Here is a 19,633-nt window from a genome sequence, read left to right on the forward strand (position 1 = left end):
TCTCCCATCCCTCATCTCCATCCCCAACCCTAACGCCAACAAACGCCTCCTCCTCCTCCTTCTCTCATCCTCCTCCTATGCCTCTCATCTTTGCCTTTCCTCTCCCTCGCCGTCGTTCCAGGTAATCATCGTATCTCGGCGACCCACCATCGACACCGGCAACAACAACGCTATCCCCCACCCTCCTTAAGAGCAACTTCATGCCCCACAAGCCGTGACTTCCTTAGCAAACCCTACCCCACTGGCCAATTCAGCAACGGCGGCCTCGCCAGTGACTCTCTACGCCGAGGCCTTTGGCCTCAGCCCTACATTATCTCCCGCCCATCTCCCGATCCTGCTTATACAATCAATGACCTCGCCTTTTGCCATTTGCTTTCGCCTGCGGCACTCGGCCTCGACAACGTCACCTCCGACATGCTGGTGATCAGCCCTCCAATCCCTCATGCCCAGCTATAATGCCCTTCTTTCCTGCTTCTAAGCAACCTCACTCGAATAGAGAAATCAAGCCTTACTTTCTCTCTTTAAACCTTTTCCTTCTTTCCTTCCTTCCCTTCGTTGTTCGATCCATCCTCTAATGGAGATTGCTACTGTTTTCGATCTTTTCATGGTATAGTCACCTCTTTTTCTCATTGTCTATGCTTGTTCTTGATTACTTGAAGTCAGGCTAATGTTTTTAAAGTGTAATTGGTTAATATTTGATGAGTTTGCTATTGATTTTTTAAGTTGTGAATTGTTGCATGGATCTAACTTTTTGGTGTGATTCTGATGCCCTGTTTTTATTATGTGAGCTTATTTGTGTTTTTTTCATCTGAAATTGGTGTAAGGATTTGAGTTTTAGCTCTGATTTGATGCTCTGCAGTGAGATTTTTGATTTTTATTGGTGAAATTCATGCAAGCATTGGATGTTTTTGCTTTTGTTTTGTTTTGTTTTTTTTTTTTCCAATTTTTAGGTTGTAAATTGGATAACAGGACGAGGATCTAGGATTGAGTGTGATATGTGACTTCATTGGGTTTTTAATTTAGTTTATGCACCATTTGGCTGCTTGCCCCTTTTATTTACAAACTGTGGTGGCATTGAGAATATTTTGGTGTTCAGTAGTTAAATTTGATGACAAAAAGACTGGATCTAATCTACTGCTAGATGTATGGAACTGATAACTACTGAAGTGACAAGCAAAGAGAAGATCTTTCTTATTATTTTTTCACTTTTTGTTTATAGACATGACAATTTTAGAAGTGTATGGTAGTCATAGTATTACACCACATCATTTGATCTTTCTGCCAGTTTATTTATGGAAGATCTCAAATGTGTAAGTGAGATGAATTGAGTAGATGCATGTATATATTCTGTTTAGTCATATGGGCCTGAATATGTAGCTCATAAAATAACAATCATGATATATGGATGATTATTCCAAATAATCTTGCCTTTGATTTTTAGTCATTGTTTACTCCCTTTGCTTGTGCTCTTTGTTATGTTGAAGTAGTTAAGTCTATATTCTTTGAAATAAAATGATAGTGTTTTTGAATAGTCTTTTATGCTAGAATATTTTTGCCTGGAAAATACTTATTTGCACCTTACCATGTAAGAATGCTGGGATCTACTATATTTTCTGGTGGATGCTAGCGCATTAGATACTTTGCAAAACAAACTGTATTTTCGTTGATTGCAGAAGGCTGTGAGATAAGTTCATATGTCTTTACTTATTGCTATGTGCCATTTGGACAACTCAGTAAACAAAGTACACCATTGAAAAACCTTTTGCAGCCTCTATCAAATAATGCTTTCAGAAAAGAGGCATTTTTCAAAGTTCTTTCTGTCAGCCATGGACTTGTAGCCTCAAAAGTGAACCATGGAGTATCCTTCCTACCATGTGTTAAAGCCTCTGAAGCTGCATTGGCAATGGCATCAAATGGTGAGAAAAATATAAAGCTTGTTCTATCCTTATTCAATAAAGCCTACTCTATCCCTCATTTTGAGTGGTCGGAGAGGGGGATGCCTGCGAAGGTGGAGGTCGCAGGCATACCAGGAAGAAACGTCACCGGCAGGTATGGATATTGGTGAACCTATGCACCGGTAGTTGTTGATTTGGCCGTTTAGGGTCCTGGGAATCTCCTGGCCGGCAGGCTGTTGGTTTAGGATTTAAATTGATGGCTGGCTATTAGTTTGTGGGCCTTTGATTCAGCCCATTGATAATTTAATTTCTTGTCTAGTATCAACAAATTGTCTAGTTCTTGTTGTGTTTTCTTATTAGCTGAATTGAAGAGCATTGTTATTATTTATATCACTAGCTATTTGTTCTTGTCTCAAGTTGTGTACCTTTTGTTTTGTTTGTTTTCCAGATGAATTTTCGAGATTATAGATAAACAATTACCTCTTCATGAAAATGGCTTTTTCTAAGCCTTTGTCTAGGATGGTGTCACAAGTTGTTCTTGATTTGGATGGTACTTTTGAATACCGCTTTTTTTTGGATTTTATTTTTTTGGGTTCACCTTGTATTTGTTTTTATAATTTCAGAAAAAGTTTCTTCTTTTTTTCTTTTTATGCATTTGTTTTATGCTTATTCAGATGGAATTGTGAATGATGTCTTAAAGAGGTTTTTACTCAAGTATAACAAGCAGTGGAATACCAAAGTGGCACATAACCTAGTGGGGAAGACTTCAAGGGAAGCTGCTACCATTTTCTTGCAAGATTATGGACTCCCTCTGAGTGTTAAAGAATTAATGGATATGATTACCCGGTTGTTCTCTGACCAGTAATTCCTTTACTTGATTTTATTGCCCTTTCATCAGGAGTCAGGACATGGGAATACATAGTCATTTTGCCTCTCCATTTTGCTTGTATCACTATTAAATTTCTAATGTTTCATTTATCTAAAGAGTTTTTAATCCCTGACTACTCCTATGAATGAATCTTTTTCCTTTGATTGGTTCTTCAACCCTTAATAGTTGCTAAAAAATTGTAACCTCTCTCTCAGTTTTGAGCTCTTGCTATGGAGGAAAGGACAATAAGAATTCTCTTTCTAAGTTCTCATCCTTTGATCATGTGAATATATTAATCTTTGGCTTACATAATATGATTTCTTTTCCATGAGAATATCAAATTACTAGTTGTGTTAGTGTTGTTATGGTTACATTTTCACTGTGTTATGTTTACACTTTAGACCCATTAGCATGATTTAATTTGCAGGTGGTACAACATTAAAGCTTTTCCATGTGCCAATCGGTTGATAAAGCATTTGAGTAGTAATGGGGTTCCAATGGCTTTGGCTTCAAACCCACCAAAATTGAACATGGAAGGCAAAATTTCTGACCACCATGGTATTTGCACGCTTAAAACAAGAAGAATGTTTTTGATCCTCTATGTAAATCCAGTAACCTGACTAATTGCTAATTATAGTGTCTCTTTCTAGTTTATTTGTTTTTTGTGTCTTGTCGCAGGATGGAAAGAGTCCTTTTTAGCCATTGTTGGTGGAGATGACGTTATAAATGGAAAGCAATCACCTGATATGTAAGATATAGAGATTGAGTTTTTAGTCTTCAGGCATTTGTACTATTTGTGTTTCTAAGTTCATGGTTCTAACCTTTTTGTTGTTGTCCTTTCAAAGATTTTCCTAAAAGTTGCTAAAAGGATTAACACTCGAACCATCAAACTACCTAGTGATTGAAGACTCACTGTAAGTGTTAACGATGCCATGTTATTTATTGGAAGTGTGTCGGATGTACATATTTACATCATTACTTTTTGTTTGTTTGGATCTGCCGTAATTGTGCATCCTACTTTGTCTGTGGTCGCACTCATGACATTACTAATGCTATGACAATGCACAAACATGCCTTCAGTTTTAGCCATATATAGTCAACTTAATTTCTTTTGAAAACATAATATTGACTTTAAAAATATAAAATCAAACTAAAATCTAAAAACAGATATAATGAATGAGCTGAACTAGGTTGCGTTAAGTGTAGCATCACAAATGAACAGAAGGTATAACATGTACAAAAAATACATTTCAAAGAATATTATCAATGAAACTAGAATGCAGATTGTCTGTGATTTTACCATGAGATGTAGCACTTCGATAAGTTAGACTAATGGAGTGGCCACATAAACCAAAGATCCGGTCAATTAAGTGGCATCACAATTTAGTTTAACTGATCATCATTTATAAATGAAACCAAAGTAGTTTGCTATTTACTAATAACTTGTCTTAATAGTGCAGCTTAAATTAATAATTTCCGCTACACTCACAAATTTAATCACACTTTTAAAGTAAGCAAGTTCTTTCACTATAATTTGAAGACATTGATTCACCATACCATCCAACATCACATGGTGATAACTGTAAAAATGGTATGTCAATAAAATTAAAAAGTAAACAAGTCAGAAAGGTGATAACTGTAAAAATGGTCATATCAAAAGGATCAAGAAGGTGACAGAGTACTTAAACAAGAACTACTTGAGGCCACTGATAAACCCAATAATAACCAAGTCAATATAAGAGAAACTTCAAAAGCAATTATAATCTAGATGGCCTACTTGCAGGGGCACCAGAGTGTGATAGATTGCAATAGAAATTATTTAAGAAATCATGCTAGAATGATTTTAAAATACCATATCTTCTACTAGAGTATTCAGTATTTTAGCAGTATAGACTGCACCGATGAGTAGTAGTTGTGTAAGTTTGAACAGATGGTGGGTTTCCATAGCTAGGAAAAAACACAACCAGATATAATCGAATCTTTTGTACTAAAATTAAATGGCATAGATCTTTCTAATTCAAAAGCAAAATTATGCAACCCCTTTTATTGTTCATAAAGAGTCAATAAATAATATTAATTTATAAGAAATTCTAGCTTGCATTTAGCTCATAAATAGATATGCTACTGTGACTGAAATAGAAGTCCCCATAACATTTTCCCAATATGCTGTATTATTGTATTTGAAAGTTTGTAACTAAAATGAAAGTCAACCAAGCTGAGATAATCAGTGCTTACTGGCCAAAGATTTATTTTATAAATCCAAGACTGTTCCCATTTGAAAATGTTGGATTTACTTCAACTTCTGAACTAGGGAATGGGACTTCAGACTTATCAGCATGTAATTGTCTAGTCCTTTGGAAGCTAAGTACCTTAGAATTTTAGGAAGACATTATATGTCCTTATGTCTGTGGGCAAAATGATATGTTTTAATTATATATTTTAAGAAGAAATTTCCCAGCCAATAGAAGTTGTACAATTTTGTGTATTTCTTAATTTAGAATTTTGCAAGTGATAGTATTCTAATTATTGAATCTTTAGAAAATGTTGCAGGTAAACGACCCGGCTTGACTACCAATACTCCGCGTGAGCTGCCTAGAAAGCCTACAGCTTCGCATACTACTGTCTAAGACAGAATCCAAAGGCGAGACCCCTCATGAGTGATGTTGTGGAGACTCTTGAGCCCTTACAATGCAGTAGTGCAAGTGAAGTCTCAGCTCATACACCAATTCTTGACAGTCTTTTTGACTAAAAAAATATTTTGTAATAAAAATAGATAAATAGTGTAAAAAATTTTACATTTTGATTAATACACTTGAGCTCATTAATTGTCAATAAAAACCAATGAAATTAAAATTAGAAATGTATTAAAAGATTCATGTTTTTTATATGCAGGTTAAAGAAATTTATTTATTATTAAAAGAAAAATAAATTAAAATTCAATCTAATTAATTAACAAATTTAGAGGCGGTTAAGACCACCTCTAAAAGTATGAACATGTTAGAAAAATAATAGCATTAGAAGGGGTTATAACCACCTCTAAAACTATTGATTTGAGATAAAAAAAAAATTATTAGCTATAGAGGCGGTTATAACCGCCTCTAAAACTATATTGAAGAGTAATAAGAAATTATTAGTTTAGGGTTATAGAGGCGGTTATAACCGCCTCTAAAACTATATTGAAGAGTATAAGAAATTATTAACTATAGAGGCGGTTATAACCGTCTCTATGCTTGTTATGAAAAACCGCTTTCGTAGATAAAACTTACCCCAACGGTTTGTACAAACCGCTTTTAAAAATGTAGAGCCCGCTTTGATACTGAGGCGGTTTAGAGGCGAGTGAAAAAAACTAACCCTATAGCTATAGAGGCGGTTAAAACCGCCTCTATAGGGCTTTGAAAAATCACCTCTAAAAACCTTTTTGGTGTAGTGTTGAAAGGCATATGAAAACCCTATGAACTTATTTAGTCTGATCAAATGCACTGTTGGTTGTTTATTGGGCTTAGGTGCATGCATGGAATTGAAAATGAGGAGCTTCATGGACAGATATGTATTGAATGCATTTGTTTTTAATTGTGCATTTTTGAAATATAGTGTTGTACATTTTGAAGAAAAATTAGTTTTGTATAAATTAACTATCATTGTCATTATGATTAGAAAACTTTTGATAATTGTTAATTCCGATGTCTAGAAGATTGTGGTATCGATCTGAGAAGACCTTGCACTCTTATGGGTGTTCTATATAGTGTGCATTGTTGTCTTACTCCAGAGCCCATTCTGCAGTTCCAAGGTGAAATTTACATGTCTAGGAATTATCTTGCAGTGAAAATATTGAGAATGAAAGGAGGAAATGTTCCTTCGTATGTAAATATAAAGATGATCACAATGCTTACTGAACATTATCATATCAGTATAATAAAACAGATACAAAATGTCTAAACATAGCCATGGTGATGACAATGCTTCCCAAAAAAACAATGAATCACCAAAACCGAAACAAAACACAAACTATGAACAAGCCAACAAGTATGCACATCTTGCATTAGCACTTGAAAGAGAACAAATACATATTATGATGTTAAGGCAAAGTTAGACCATGCCAGATGAGAGTCCTTTTAAAGAACAGCTGGTTAAATCTCAATTCCATCATCCAACATTGCAGTAATTTATTCCAGAAAGTGAATAAGCAACAGAGGATTGTACTCATCCATGGAGTGAATAAGTAACAGCAGGAGCATAAAAGGGCATGTAACAAAGGATTGTATATATATATAACAGAGCTGCACAGCAGCTAAACTCTGACAGAACTCAACAGAAAAACAAACAACAACCAAAACAACAAGATCAAAACACACGAGACCTTAAAAACTAAGCCCAAAGATGGTGCAGATGTTCATCAACCATTGTGGCCTCTCTCCCCTCAAAATGAAAAAGGGACAATTGTGGAGAATTCCTTCCTTCAGCAGCAGCTTTATCAGAGATAATGTTCCATTCCCATGGGGATCAACTCCACTTGTATGTCCTCCTCTTGACTGAGCAAGTCTTTTTAATGTTGTTGATAGTCAGTTGAAATTCGCCAGTTACTCTGCCCCTCTTGATCTTCAATGGCATGTAAAACTTAAGCACAATCTGTAAAAATTCCACCAATCTTGACCCCTCCTGAGCAACCAGCTGAAGTGCCCAATCCATTGCCTTGGCCTCTGTTTCCATGCCTGATTCAGCCCATAACTGTTGACATCATGCCATAAAAACCTCTCTTGTCATTTGAGATAACGATGAAACCCATTCCACCTGTTTGTGTCCTCACTGGACCAAGAAGCATCAGAAAACAAAAAAATCTAGAGCAAGAGTGGAAATCTAGGTTTAAAAGAAACTTCCCCATTTTGAGCTTCATCCCACTAATGTATAACGTGATTGATGGTCCTGTGAAGAAAATCTTCCAAAATCTAGTTGAATGCCTTTGAACATTTACATCACATCGGGCTTTCCAAATCAGTGGTGCTTTCCAGTCAGCCAAAGAGTAGCAGCCATTATAGATGCAGCTTGATTTGGATGCCTGTAATCCTAGCATTCAGCCATCCACCATCTGCAATGTTCCCTCTTGCACTGGACATTGGTCCCCTAAACTAAAACATTGATGAGAATCCAAATATCCCCTGACCTTAAAGCAATTGAGAAACAAGTGATTCATATTTTCAAACTCAGTCCCACTGACAGAAGACACAGAGAGTGGGAGGAGCCATGTTCATGGCATTAAGATAATCATAAGTCAAAATTCTACCATGAAACAAAAGGCAAGTGAAGAATTTGATTCTAGAAACAACATTAAGCTTCCAAAATTTTAATTAAACATTCTAAGAAAAATCTTCCATATTCCCTGCTATTCAAATATTTGTAATTAGAGGGAAGAAAGTTTGTTGCTATTGGCAGGAGGGTACCAAACCCAAGTATATTTTGCTAAAGAAGCCGAAGGTAAGAAATAACAAAAATAGAACACAAGACAATTAAAACAACAAATTAAACTGGAAGCAGAGATCCTCCAGCCAATGTCGATCAATTCTATCATTGTATCTGGGGACTGGTTCCAAGATCTGTTTTTAGGTTTTTGGATGTCAGCGTTGTAGTCCCAGTGCGATTTCCTTTTCGAAAAATTGCTGATAAGCTGCAGGATTCCAGGACAATCACAATAGATCACTTTTGAGGGTTCCATCCTTCTTCAATGCAGAAGCCAAGAGCAAATTTGATTGCATTAATTTCAGCTCTAATAGGAGTATTTGTGGTGGAGTCATTGGATCTTGCAAGGAGAATATATTTGTGATTTGCTATGACAATGAAACCTCAATCCAGTTTTATTTGTCTCTGCTTTCCCAGGAGGTATCAGTGTAAACAGAGATAAAAAGGAATAGAAGTTTTAGAGGTAGAGAACTTCCTCAAAGGATTTTTGATGAGCTTTGAAGTAGTTAATTTGCACAGTAAGACCAGGCAGGCCTTGTCAGTTATATTTTTGATAGTTGGGCTTCCAGTTTTTGAAGATGAGGTTGCAACGAGATTTCCAAATGATCCAAGTAGTTGTGGCAACAAGGGCTTTGATCAAGTAGTTGCTCATGGGACTATTAAAATTGCAGGTTATCCAATTCTCAGAGCTGAGGAAGTCATTGTTTGGATAATTTCAGGTTATGAAAGAGTTTATACCAGCGAGGTTTGATTTTGTTGCAGTTCCAAAGCTGATGACTGGCTGTTTCAGATTCTAAGTCACAGAACTTGCAACGAGCATAGGGGCCCAATATTAAGATCATAAAGATAAGCGCCAGTTGTCCGATTTCCATGGCAATTTTCCAGATAAAAACATTGATTCGACAAAATACACATAAATTCCAAATCTGTAGCCAACCATGCCAAGTAGTATCAGTGCTTGTGTTAAGATGATCATAGACCACCGAAGCAGTTGTAGTTTTAGAGAAAAAGGGACAAACCAAGTATTCTGAGAAGAAGGATCAAAATGATTTTGTTGATCCTCTCCTAGTCCAAATTGTGGTCGAAAAACAATGTTCAAAAGAATTTCTATGGAGATTTCCTTGAAAATGAGGATCATCAAAAATTTAGAGAGTTCAAGGCAATATTCATATTCAGATAAGTGGGTTTAAGAGCAATAGGCATATCCATGATACAAGGGTCTTTCCAAATATTAGTCTGAGAAGGATTGCAGGAAATGATTTTTGAAATTGTTTTTAATAACATCAGCAGTGCTACAAATGCTTTTTGTAAAAACCATGAAGTTTGAGAAAGAACATTTCATTCCAAACAGTACGATTTCCATACTTTTAAAAATGTCCACACAAATTCCTCCCAATTGGTTGGATCGTGAGGTGCGCGACTACCCTCATCATCGGGTCACCAACTTCCTTGACCTTCCAAGACCAAGTGTGCGCGTCTTTGTTATCAAAATTCAAGATAGAGAAAATATATTTTGTCATGAGAGAATGTCTAGCATGCTTGAGATTTATAATTCCTAAACCCCCATCAGGCTTGCGTAGTGCAGTACTATCCAACCAATGGGTGAAAGCCACTTCTATGCTTTTCCTACCCCAAAAGAAAAGCCCAGCCATTTTTGCTATATTGTCCGAGATAACATCAAGAATTGCCATAATGCGAGAGATAATAGTTAGGAAGTGGAGAAAATGCAACAATTAGGAAGAACGTTTGCCAATAGTGGTAATAGAAGAATGATTCAAAAGCATGGATAGTGTTTTTGCACATGGTTGTTGAGAAAGTTGAATTGATTAACTAGGGAGTTTTTCTTTTGGGAAATAGGGATTCCAAGATAAGTAAAAAGGAAATTGCCAAGTCTAATCTGAGAATATTATAGATAGATTTGGCAATGGTGATCACCCTGTGGAGAGTAAATAGGTGGTTGATTTGTTAAGGCTTGCTTTCCTCGACCCGGTAAGATCTTGGTAATATTGAAACATAAGAGACAATTTTTAGCGACTTTTCCGGAGGCGATGGTTATGATAATAAGATCATCGCTAAGCATTAAGTGATTGAAAATAACGAGCAAGAATTTCGAGAAACCGAAACAAAATTGGTTGCAAGGGCCCTATTTAAAATAGGGAAACAAATTTTTGGGTAACAAGGAGGAATAAAGAGGATAAATAGGATCACCTTGTCGAACCCCTCTACTTCTATTAATACAAGAGATAGGAGTGCCACTGATTAGAAAGAGAAAGAATTAGAATTTAAACAAGCATGAATCTAGGAAATCCAGCCAATAAGGAAAAGGATATTTTTAGAGGTAGCATGAACTAGAATAGCTTTCCACTCTATGGTATCAAAGTTTTGCTATATCTATTTTTAGCAATCATCCTAAGGGGTTTTGAGGAATCACATTTTCAATCGAATGAACAACTTCAGTGTGTTGCAATGACATTGTCATAGCGAGCGACCAGAAAGATACTTCATTTTGTTCGGTCCCAACAAGCTTATTAATAACATGCCTAAGAGCGATTTTGCAAGGATTTCTAGAAAGTAAATTGCTTGCACACATTTGTAAGGAAATCGGGTGAAATGCGATGACATAGTTTGGGTTGTCAAACTTAGGGATAAGAACTACAAAAGGTCTACCTCTAAGGCGAGGAATTTGGGAAGTTTGAAAGAATTAAGCAAAAACTTTGAAGAAGTGATCACCAATGGCATTCCAATAAAAAAAAATAGAATTCAATAGTTAAACCATTAATTAGGGCCAGGGCTCTTACCTCGGGGCATTTGAATTTAAGGTAGTGAAATACTTCCCTCTTGGTGATCGGGTTTGGTTAGATCAATCTTATCCTCCTCTAAAAGAGTGACAAAGTCATTAGGCATAGCATTTAAGAAAAAATCTAAAGTCTGATTAGAAGAGGAAGACCAGAGATTGCAATAATAATTTAGGAAGCAACTTTCAGATTTCAAGTTGAGTTGAGTGAGATATTACAGGTGGTACCCTTAATTATGTCTCTCTTTGCTGCGATGATGCTTGATTTTGACTGAATTATGAAAGTATTGAGTATTTTTGATCACCCTTTAGTAAGCCATTGGAGTTTTGCATGTTGGGCCCAAAATATGGATTTCTATCTCGACTACGCATTATAGCGATTATATAGAGCTACGAGGCCATATAGGATACCACCAAATCGGTGAGATTTGCGTTTTAGCTCTTTGGTATTGGTGATCTCTCAGGTAAATATTATGAAGTTACGTTTCCAAAGAGGGTCATACTAGAGGTCCTCCATCTCGAGTCAAGTTAGATTTAGTGCGAGTAATAGAAGAGGCAAAGGAGTGCATGTAAGAAGAAGAATTAAGATTCCAAGCCTTAAGAATACTGTTGTGGCGACCTTTATAGTCCAACCAATAGTTTTCAAAATGAAAGATTTTGTTTTTATGAAAAGAAGGGTTTTTGAGCTATGAGAAATAAGGAGGTATAGTTTGAGTTGGTGCAGGAAAGTGTTAAGGTATACAAAAGGATAAACAAAGAAGGTTTTTACTTTAGTATATTTTAGTAGAAAAACAAAATTTCGGAACTTTACTCGCCTTGACTTAGAGTTCAAAATGCAAAACAAAGGTTACAATATAAAAGAGTAGAAAAGCAAAGCTAGTTGACTGACAACGCACACAAACATTGAATGAAAAAGCAAAAAGTAAGATAAGCTTAAAAACAACATGAGAAAAGTAAACATCGATCACGCAGTAGAGCAGGGTTTTCGTTCCATCTATCATGCGACAACATTCCCATGCAACAGCTTACACGAGTGCCATTACTGTCTCTATTAAGTCAACTTCGGTAGAGGGTGGGGAGTAGCAACCTTCATCATACTCCCCTTACTCTGAACCTTGTACACCCAGTTCTTCTCTGAACCGTTCAAACTTGTAGTTTGGTAGGCCTTTTGTGAAAATGTCTGTTTTCTGGTCATGTGTGCTGCAGTGGGAGATCTGCGATGGTTTCATCTTTAATCAGGTCGCGAATGAAGTGGTACCTGGTGTCTATGTGCTTTGTGCGGCCATGAAGGATAGGATTCCGAGCTATGGAGATTGCAGATCTATTGTCACACCAAATGACAGTGGGTCCTTCTTGCTTTCGATTCATGTCACCCTAGAAGATGGCGTAGCCACACGACTTCACAGCATTGCGGTGCAGAGATGTATTCGACCTCCATCTTTGGATAGGGTCATCACTAGTTGCTTCTTCGAACACCACGCGATAGCGCGGGGCCGAGAAAAACCCACCGGTAGTGCTCGTCTGTCGTCTAGGGATCCTCCCGATCACGTCGAATATCCGGACAAATAGAATTCATCATTCTTTGCATAATGGATCCCATGTCCGATGGTGCCGCTCACGTAACGGAGTATCCTTTTGACCGCTCCATAGTGATGTTTTGTTGGAATTGCATGAACCGGGATACCACCGGGGACGGCTGACATGATGTCGGATGAGTGTGAGAGAGATGAGAAGACTCCCAATGACTGCGTACGTATTTGGAGCAATCTACCCTACCGAGCTTATCATGCATGTAATTTTTCATTTAAATTCACGGACTTGCAATAGGGTTGCAATGTAGCATTCCGATAAGTGAGTAGGTCTTGAGTGTATTTTTCATGTGCGAAACAAGCAGAGAAGCATCTGTTGAACCACTTCTAAGCCAATAAAAGTATCTCAATTTGCCTAAGTCCGACATTTCAAAACTCTTTCATCATATTTTTCTTTGAATTGTAGTATCTCAATGGAGCTTCCCATGTAGAATAATATCATCTACATACAGGCATAATAGAAAGATGTCTGAATTTTGATGTTTTCTGTATATTGTTGGCTCATTTGCACTTCTTGTGAAGCCTAGTGAATGAAAGTGTGCATCAATCTGCTTTGTGCCGAGGGCTCTAGGGGCTTGCTCAGAACCCGTAAAAGCGCCTTATGAAGTTTAGTAGACTTGTTCTTCCTTTCCTTTTATGACAAATCCCTCTGGTTGCTTCACATAGACCTCTTCATTTAGTACCCCATTTAGGAACACCATTTTGACGTCTAACTGATGAATGATCCAACTCCTTTGAGCACCAACAGCAAAGAAAAGCCTGACCGTCTCCATTCGAGCAACAGGTGAGAATGCTTCCTCAAAATCGATTCCTTCTATCTGACAGTAGCCTTTTGCGACAACCCTAGCTTTCTTTCTGAGGAGAGTACCATCATGATTATACTTCGACTTGTACACCCATTTAAGATCGATGGCTTTCTTCCTTTCAGCACATCGATTTAGCCTCGGTGTATTATTCTTTCAGATTGATTGCATCTCTTCTTGCATGGCATCAAGCCATCCTTCCTCTTTGATAGCTTCTTCATAGGTTATTGGGTCTGTAGCGGTTAGAGCAAACAAACATGCATTGTAAATTTCAGATAGGCTTTTATACCTTGTTGGAGTGCCATCATCTTCGACTGGGTTCTGGGTATTCGAAGTTGATGTGTTGTTTTGTTGTGTGTTATGATCCTGATGCATCATTTGCCATTCATTTGACTGATCGTGTGGTGGAGAGAGCTCTGCATGATTGGATGAACCTCCTTCATCCTCGTCATCAGTTTGCACATAGTTTTCTGTAGTCGAGTCAGCATTCTTTGACCAATTCCATTTCTTTTTCTCAAAAAATTTTGCGTCCCTGCTGACAAGGACACGCCTCGTAGAAGGATCAAAGATCTTATACGCCTTCGCATCATCACAATAGCCAATAAAAACTCCGGTGTTGATATGGCGTCGAGCTTTCGTCTCGCTATTGAGTCAACGGATGAATGAGTCAAACATCCAAATACCCTAGAAATAATCCACCTTCGACTTTGACCCCGTCAACGCCTGCGCATGGAGTTTGGTTTTTCGAAAAGTGTCGTACGTCGGAGAAGCGATTAAGAATATGGGACTAGCGATTGCAACGACCTCCTCAGGAACTCTATTGGCATCAACATCTCCTTTAACATAGTTCGTGCCATTTTGGTGACGGTCCGATTCTTCCTCTCCGCAACCCCGTTTTGCTGAGGAGTGCGAGGTGCAGTTAACTGATGCCGAATTCGCAGAGCTCGCGAAAGGATTGGAATTCTACGGGACATCAAACTCGCCGCCACGATCGGTGCGAAGCTTATTTACAGGCCTGGCGAGTTGCTTTTCCACGAGGAGCTTGAAAAGTTTAAATTTCTCAAGGGTGTCAGACTTTCTTTGGAGAAAAATATACCCGACTATGTCTTGAATAGTCATCTGTAAGCAAGAAGAAATAGAATTTCCTCCGAGGATGGGGTTTGCATTGGTCCCACCAAGTCACCATGAATGAGGTCCGGTGGGGCCATAGCTCTCAGTATGCTTCACCAGTGAGGAAATGAGCAGTAGCGCTTGTTTTCCAAAAGAGCAAGCTTCACATGGCTCTATCTTGGTGATTGTTGGCAGTCCAACAACCAAATGTTTCTCTGCAAGACACCTTAGGCTCCTCTGATTTAAATGCCCGTATCTCTTATGCCAGAGATCAGACTGTTCTTCATCTCCTTGCACAATGTGTGCCGAATGTACATCGTCTGCTTCAAGAGGAAACAGTCTATGAGAGGTCATGCATACCTGAGCAACTATGGCTTTTGACGTAGCATCACGGATGATACATTCTCCTCTTGAGAAGTTTACTTCATATCCTGAGTTCATTAGTTGCCCTACACTCAAAAGATTGTGTGCAAGGTGAGGAACTAATTGAACATTGGTCAGTGTAGTCATTTTCCTGGCTAGAATGCGGGGACAATGGAACCAACCCCACAAACATCTAGGTTTTTCCATCCCCTGACCTAATTATCTAGTTTGATACCTCCTTGGTCTTGAAGCGGCGACTTGTTCCACGACGTGTGGTTAGAACAACCACTATCAATTAGCCACAATCCACCCCCTTCAATTCTCTCTTCATGTGAAGCCATGAACAACAACCCTTCATCGACCACCTTGACATCTTCAATGAGGTTAACTTCTTTGTTCTTGTCTGCAGGGATTGGGATTATATGTGCTCGAACTTCTTACAAAGCATAACATTGCACTCCTTTGTTTTTGCTTGTTGCTTTTCAGTCTTAGCGACCTTGGCCTTGATCCGAATTCGATTCGACCCCGACCTCTTTCCTCGCATAGTAGCCTCGACCACGACCTCTCTTCCTCCCATGGCCACCAAAGCTCACGCGGTGATGCACGCCCTTGATATACAAGGCGCTTCTCCTCCGTGTGGTCTTGTTCACATCTAATCTCCTTCATGTCCTCTAGAGATCCAGAGTTCTTCAATGGTGAGAGAGCTCAGGTCCTTTGATTCGATGATGGATGACACCACATGACTAAACCTTGGAGTCAAACTCCGGAGTATCTTTCGACAACGGCGGGGATCACCGAGCTCCTCTCCCGAGGACTCGAATATGATGCACACCTACGGGATTAGCACCACGCTAGTAGCAGTCATGTACCTTTTTCTCCGGTCTTCATGCAAGTGTTCTCGAAATCTATCGATGAGAATGAAGGCTGGCGGCTGCGTTCTTGGTGAAACCTTGATATTCTCCTTCAAAGATATCCGGACTTCTTCGCATTCCTCGTTTGTGATATTGATGAGAACCTTGGCATCGAATTATCTGTTAGACAAAAGGGCCTTTCACGTTTCTCTTGATGTTCTCCGTTCTCTTCGTGCTCATCTTCTTCTTCTTCATTGTACCCTTTCTCAACCATTCCCCATAGATCACGAGAGAGGATGGTCTCCATCTTCAAGACTCCACTGAAAGTTGTAGCCATCTCCATTAAAGGGAGGCACAATGACTGAGAGGAACCGGCATTCGCCATTTGCGATGCATCTTCTTTCAGGTTGATCTCAACCTGACTGCTACGATATCACTGTTAAGGTATACAAAAGGATAAACAAAGAAGGTTTACTTTAGTATATTTTTAGTAGAAAAGAACAAAAGTCGGAACTTTATCGACGACTTAGAGATTCAAATGCAAAGCAGAGGCTACAATATAAAGAGTAGAAAATCAAAGCTAGTTGACTGACAACGCACACAAACATTGAATGAAAAAGCAAAAGTAAGATAAGCTTAAAACAACATGAGAAAAAGTAAACATCCAATCACATCGAGCAGGTTTTCGTTCCATCCTATCAGTGCGACAACATTCCCCATGCAAGCGTACTGCGAGTGCCATTGCGTCTCTATTAAGTCAACTTCGTAGAGGTCGGGAGGTAGCAACCTTCATCGAAAAGATGATGATTAGAAATATTTTGAAAATATAAAATCCAAGCCGAATTAGTGAGAAACCGGTCTAATTTGGCCCACAATGAAACAGGAGCCAGAAAATTTGAGAAAGCTTTTGCTTTGGAAGCATAGTGCCAGTAAGACCCACCCCTGTGTTCTTCAGGCTTAGTAATCACATTAAAATCTCCAGTTAAGATCCAAGGAGTGTTAAGAGAGGTCATACCAAAGAGAGAGATCCAAAGTTTTTTTGTGTTCCGATACTACCTAAGAATTGTATATTGTCGTGAGAATCCAAGTGTTACCGCTTGTGAAAATACATGAGATGGAGCCCGTTTGGAAGAAAAGCGGGCGTGACTTTGCCAATAGAGTGATTCCAGAAAGTGATAATTCCTCCGGAAAGTCCTGAAGTAGGAATAGCGGCCCAATCCCAAGATTTTTCATATTTTAACAAAAGATGAAGAGTTTTGTCAATATTTGACTTTGTTTCAACTAAGCAAATGATATCATGTTTTTTCATCCTCATAAAATCATTCAAAAGATCAACTATCCTAGGGTTGGAGATACCCATGCAATTCCAACAAAGAATCCAACAAAGAATCTTTATAGTCATAAAAAAAACATTTGAAAAAAGAGAGAGAAAAAAATAGAAAAGTTTAGAACATTGGAGTTTTTCTCCTTTTCTTTGAGTCAGGTTTGTTGGAGAGTAGCAAGCCTCACCAGCCCCACCTTGAAGGGTCCTGCAAAGAAGAACAAGAAAGAAAGAAGAGTTTGGAGACCAAAAAGATACACACAGATTGAGAGAGATGATAGTTTTTCTCGACTCTTGACCTTCTTCTTTTTCATTCAAAAATGCCCTTTTACATATTAATAGCAACCACACACTTCAACCAAAAAGTCTCTCATTAAACACCACCCTATTGGCGAGTCAACACACAATATCTCAAACCCCATTGAGTGCGAATCCTTAAACTTAAGATACTATATTATAATCCCCATCGACCCATATGGAAATTACCTTCATACCCTCGATACGATTGCCCCATCTCATTCTCCATTCTTGACGATGGTTACGTTCACGTACCACCATCCCCAAGCATGGTCGCCGAGCCGTCCTGCTTTGCTCCATGCACGGCGCCCTAGTCACCTTCGATCACCCATCACCATTAACACTCCCCTTGATTGGGCGTGCGAACTCCCATTTGAGCTCGGATCTCCTTGTGCTTCTACTGTGGCGAGGGCTTTTACGAAGATGTCCATGTGGTCCTTGGTGTTGCGGTCTTTGGAGGGTGATCTGTCCTTACTATTACCAAGCTTGAGATGAGTGAAACCGCATCAATGTGCTTGGTCCTTCCGTGAAGAGCCGGATTCTTCGCCACGACAATTGTGGATTGATTATCGCACCCGCAGGGACATTCGTTTTAGGCGGATATTTCTCACAATCATTGAGAATTCTTGAGCCATATCGGTAGGCATCTTTGCGGAGCGTAGCGACAATGTACTCCGCCTCTGTTGTGGATAATGCCACGACATCTTGCTTCAAGATCCCGAGCTCTTGCACTTGAGACAATCGAAGAACATCCCGGAAGTGCTCTTTCGAGTCACTCAAGGAACCTCCCCGATCAGCATGCATGAAGCCCTCAAGCATCCATCATTCTCCACGAGGATAAAAACAAGCCCATAATTTGATGTCCACCGCAAAAGGTACGACAACTCTCTTTCTCTGCTGTTAGGTGATCATTAGCGAGCTTGCCCATAAACCTTGATAAAGATTAACGGAATAGCAAATGTCGGCCTAGTGTGCACAATGTACAATAACTTCCCACATTGGGCTCTGTATATTCTAGGATGAGTGTACTCTCCTATTACAATAGCGACTTGTCATTAACTCCCAGCGGTGTATCGACTATCTTGCATTTGCTTCATGTTGAGTTAGGGTTAGCAAATCCTCTACATATCTTCTACGTGTGATGAAAGATCCCATCGGGTAATTGATGTACTTCCAAACCAAGAAAGAACTTCATCAAACCGGATCGGGACATAGTCGAATGTTTTTCATCATTTCTTCTACGATTGATTGATCGAGTCTCGTGACCCACTTGTATACACAATGTCGTCAACATGAGGGGTCGTCGATGCTACAATTCCATCCTGTGCTTTCTTCTTGTACAATGTATGCTCAGGTTTCACTTTCTTTCATACCCACTCTTTGTTTGAAATGAGCATCGATCTTCCCATACCATGCTCTCGGCGCTGCTTAAGCCCGTGAGAGCTTTTCTCAATCGATACACCATGTGTTCTTTCCCTTCAATTGAATATCCTTCAGGTTGTACAACGTAGACCTCCTCAGCAATTTCTCCATTGAGAAATCTTTGATTCTAACTTATCAAGCGGTACAGCTGGTGCCGTGTTTGAGCGGCAAGAACTAGGATAAGTCTTCTGCGTCTCAAGTCTTGCAACGCGAGAAGACCTCCTGCGTAGTCTAGGCCGTCTTCTGCTGGGACGTGTCCCTTAGCCACCAACCCTCGCTTTGTGTCTGGTACTTCACCATTAGAATCGTATTTGACCTTGACACCCATTTCGGTCCAATCGCCTTCTTTCCCAATGCGCGGGAGCTCGATCCCAGTCACGTGTATGGTTATTCCGAATGGCTGCAGTGCACGCATCCATGGCCTCACGCCCCTCGATGCCTATTGCTTCCCTATAATTATGAGGTTGATCACATGGAGAGCAGCTGCATGATTATAGATATCCGATAGGGACCTCATTCTCCTTGGTGGTGAACTATCTCGATGGACTCTTACGGTGAAATAGAATTTGTTATCCTTTTCACCGGGTACTCTGAAAGACCTCCACTAGATGTTGCTCCTCCTTGTAGCCTCTCCACCACCTTCATTGCCTGTGTCTTCACTCTCTTTTGTCTTATCGGATCTTCAATGGTCATAGCAGATTCCACCATTGTTTGAATCCCACCCATCGAGAACTCTCATGGAATGTTACATCTCATTAATAGTAACCTTGGATGTCGTTGTAGACTTTGTAAGCTTTTAGATGCGGACAATAGCCCACAAACACACCTTCTCGGCCTTCTCATCCAATTTTTGCGGCTTACGTGAAGGG

The 19,633-nt window shown here is 39.2% G+C and overlaps 1 protein-coding gene and 1 long non-coding RNA gene across 2 annotated transcripts; both read left to right on the forward strand.

Annotated features, from left to right (window-relative positions):
• Positions 1 to 121: 121 nt before the first annotated feature.
• Positions 122 to 3,559, forward strand: LOC120257591 (the record flags this gene model as incomplete). The annotated part of the gene is made up of 5 exons (XM_039265033.1): positions 122 to 420; positions 1,628 to 1,916; positions 2,570 to 2,756; positions 3,191 to 3,321; positions 3,442 to 3,559. Coding segments are annotated over 5 exons (980 nt in total), but the record flags the coding sequence as incomplete, so codon positions are not given.
• A 65-nt stretch (positions 3,560 to 3,624) lies between these two features.
• On the forward strand, positions 3,625 to 5,623 carry LOC120257592. The gene is made up of 2 exons (XR_005535735.1): positions 3,625 to 3,677; positions 5,302 to 5,623. It is a non-coding gene; the product is annotated as an uncharacterized LOC120257592 (long non-coding RNA).
• Positions 5,624 to 19,633: the final 14,010 nt, after the last annotated feature.

Source organism: Dioscorea cayenensis, unplaced genomic scaffold (assembly GCF_009730915.1).
Source record: "Dioscorea cayenensis subsp. rotundata cultivar TDr96_F1 unplaced genomic scaffold, TDr96_F1_v2_PseudoChromosome.rev07_lg8_w22 25.fasta BLBR01002214.1, whole genome shotgun sequence".
Taxonomy (NCBI): domain Eukaryota; kingdom Viridiplantae; phylum Streptophyta; class Magnoliopsida; order Dioscoreales; family Dioscoreaceae; genus Dioscorea; species Dioscorea cayenensis.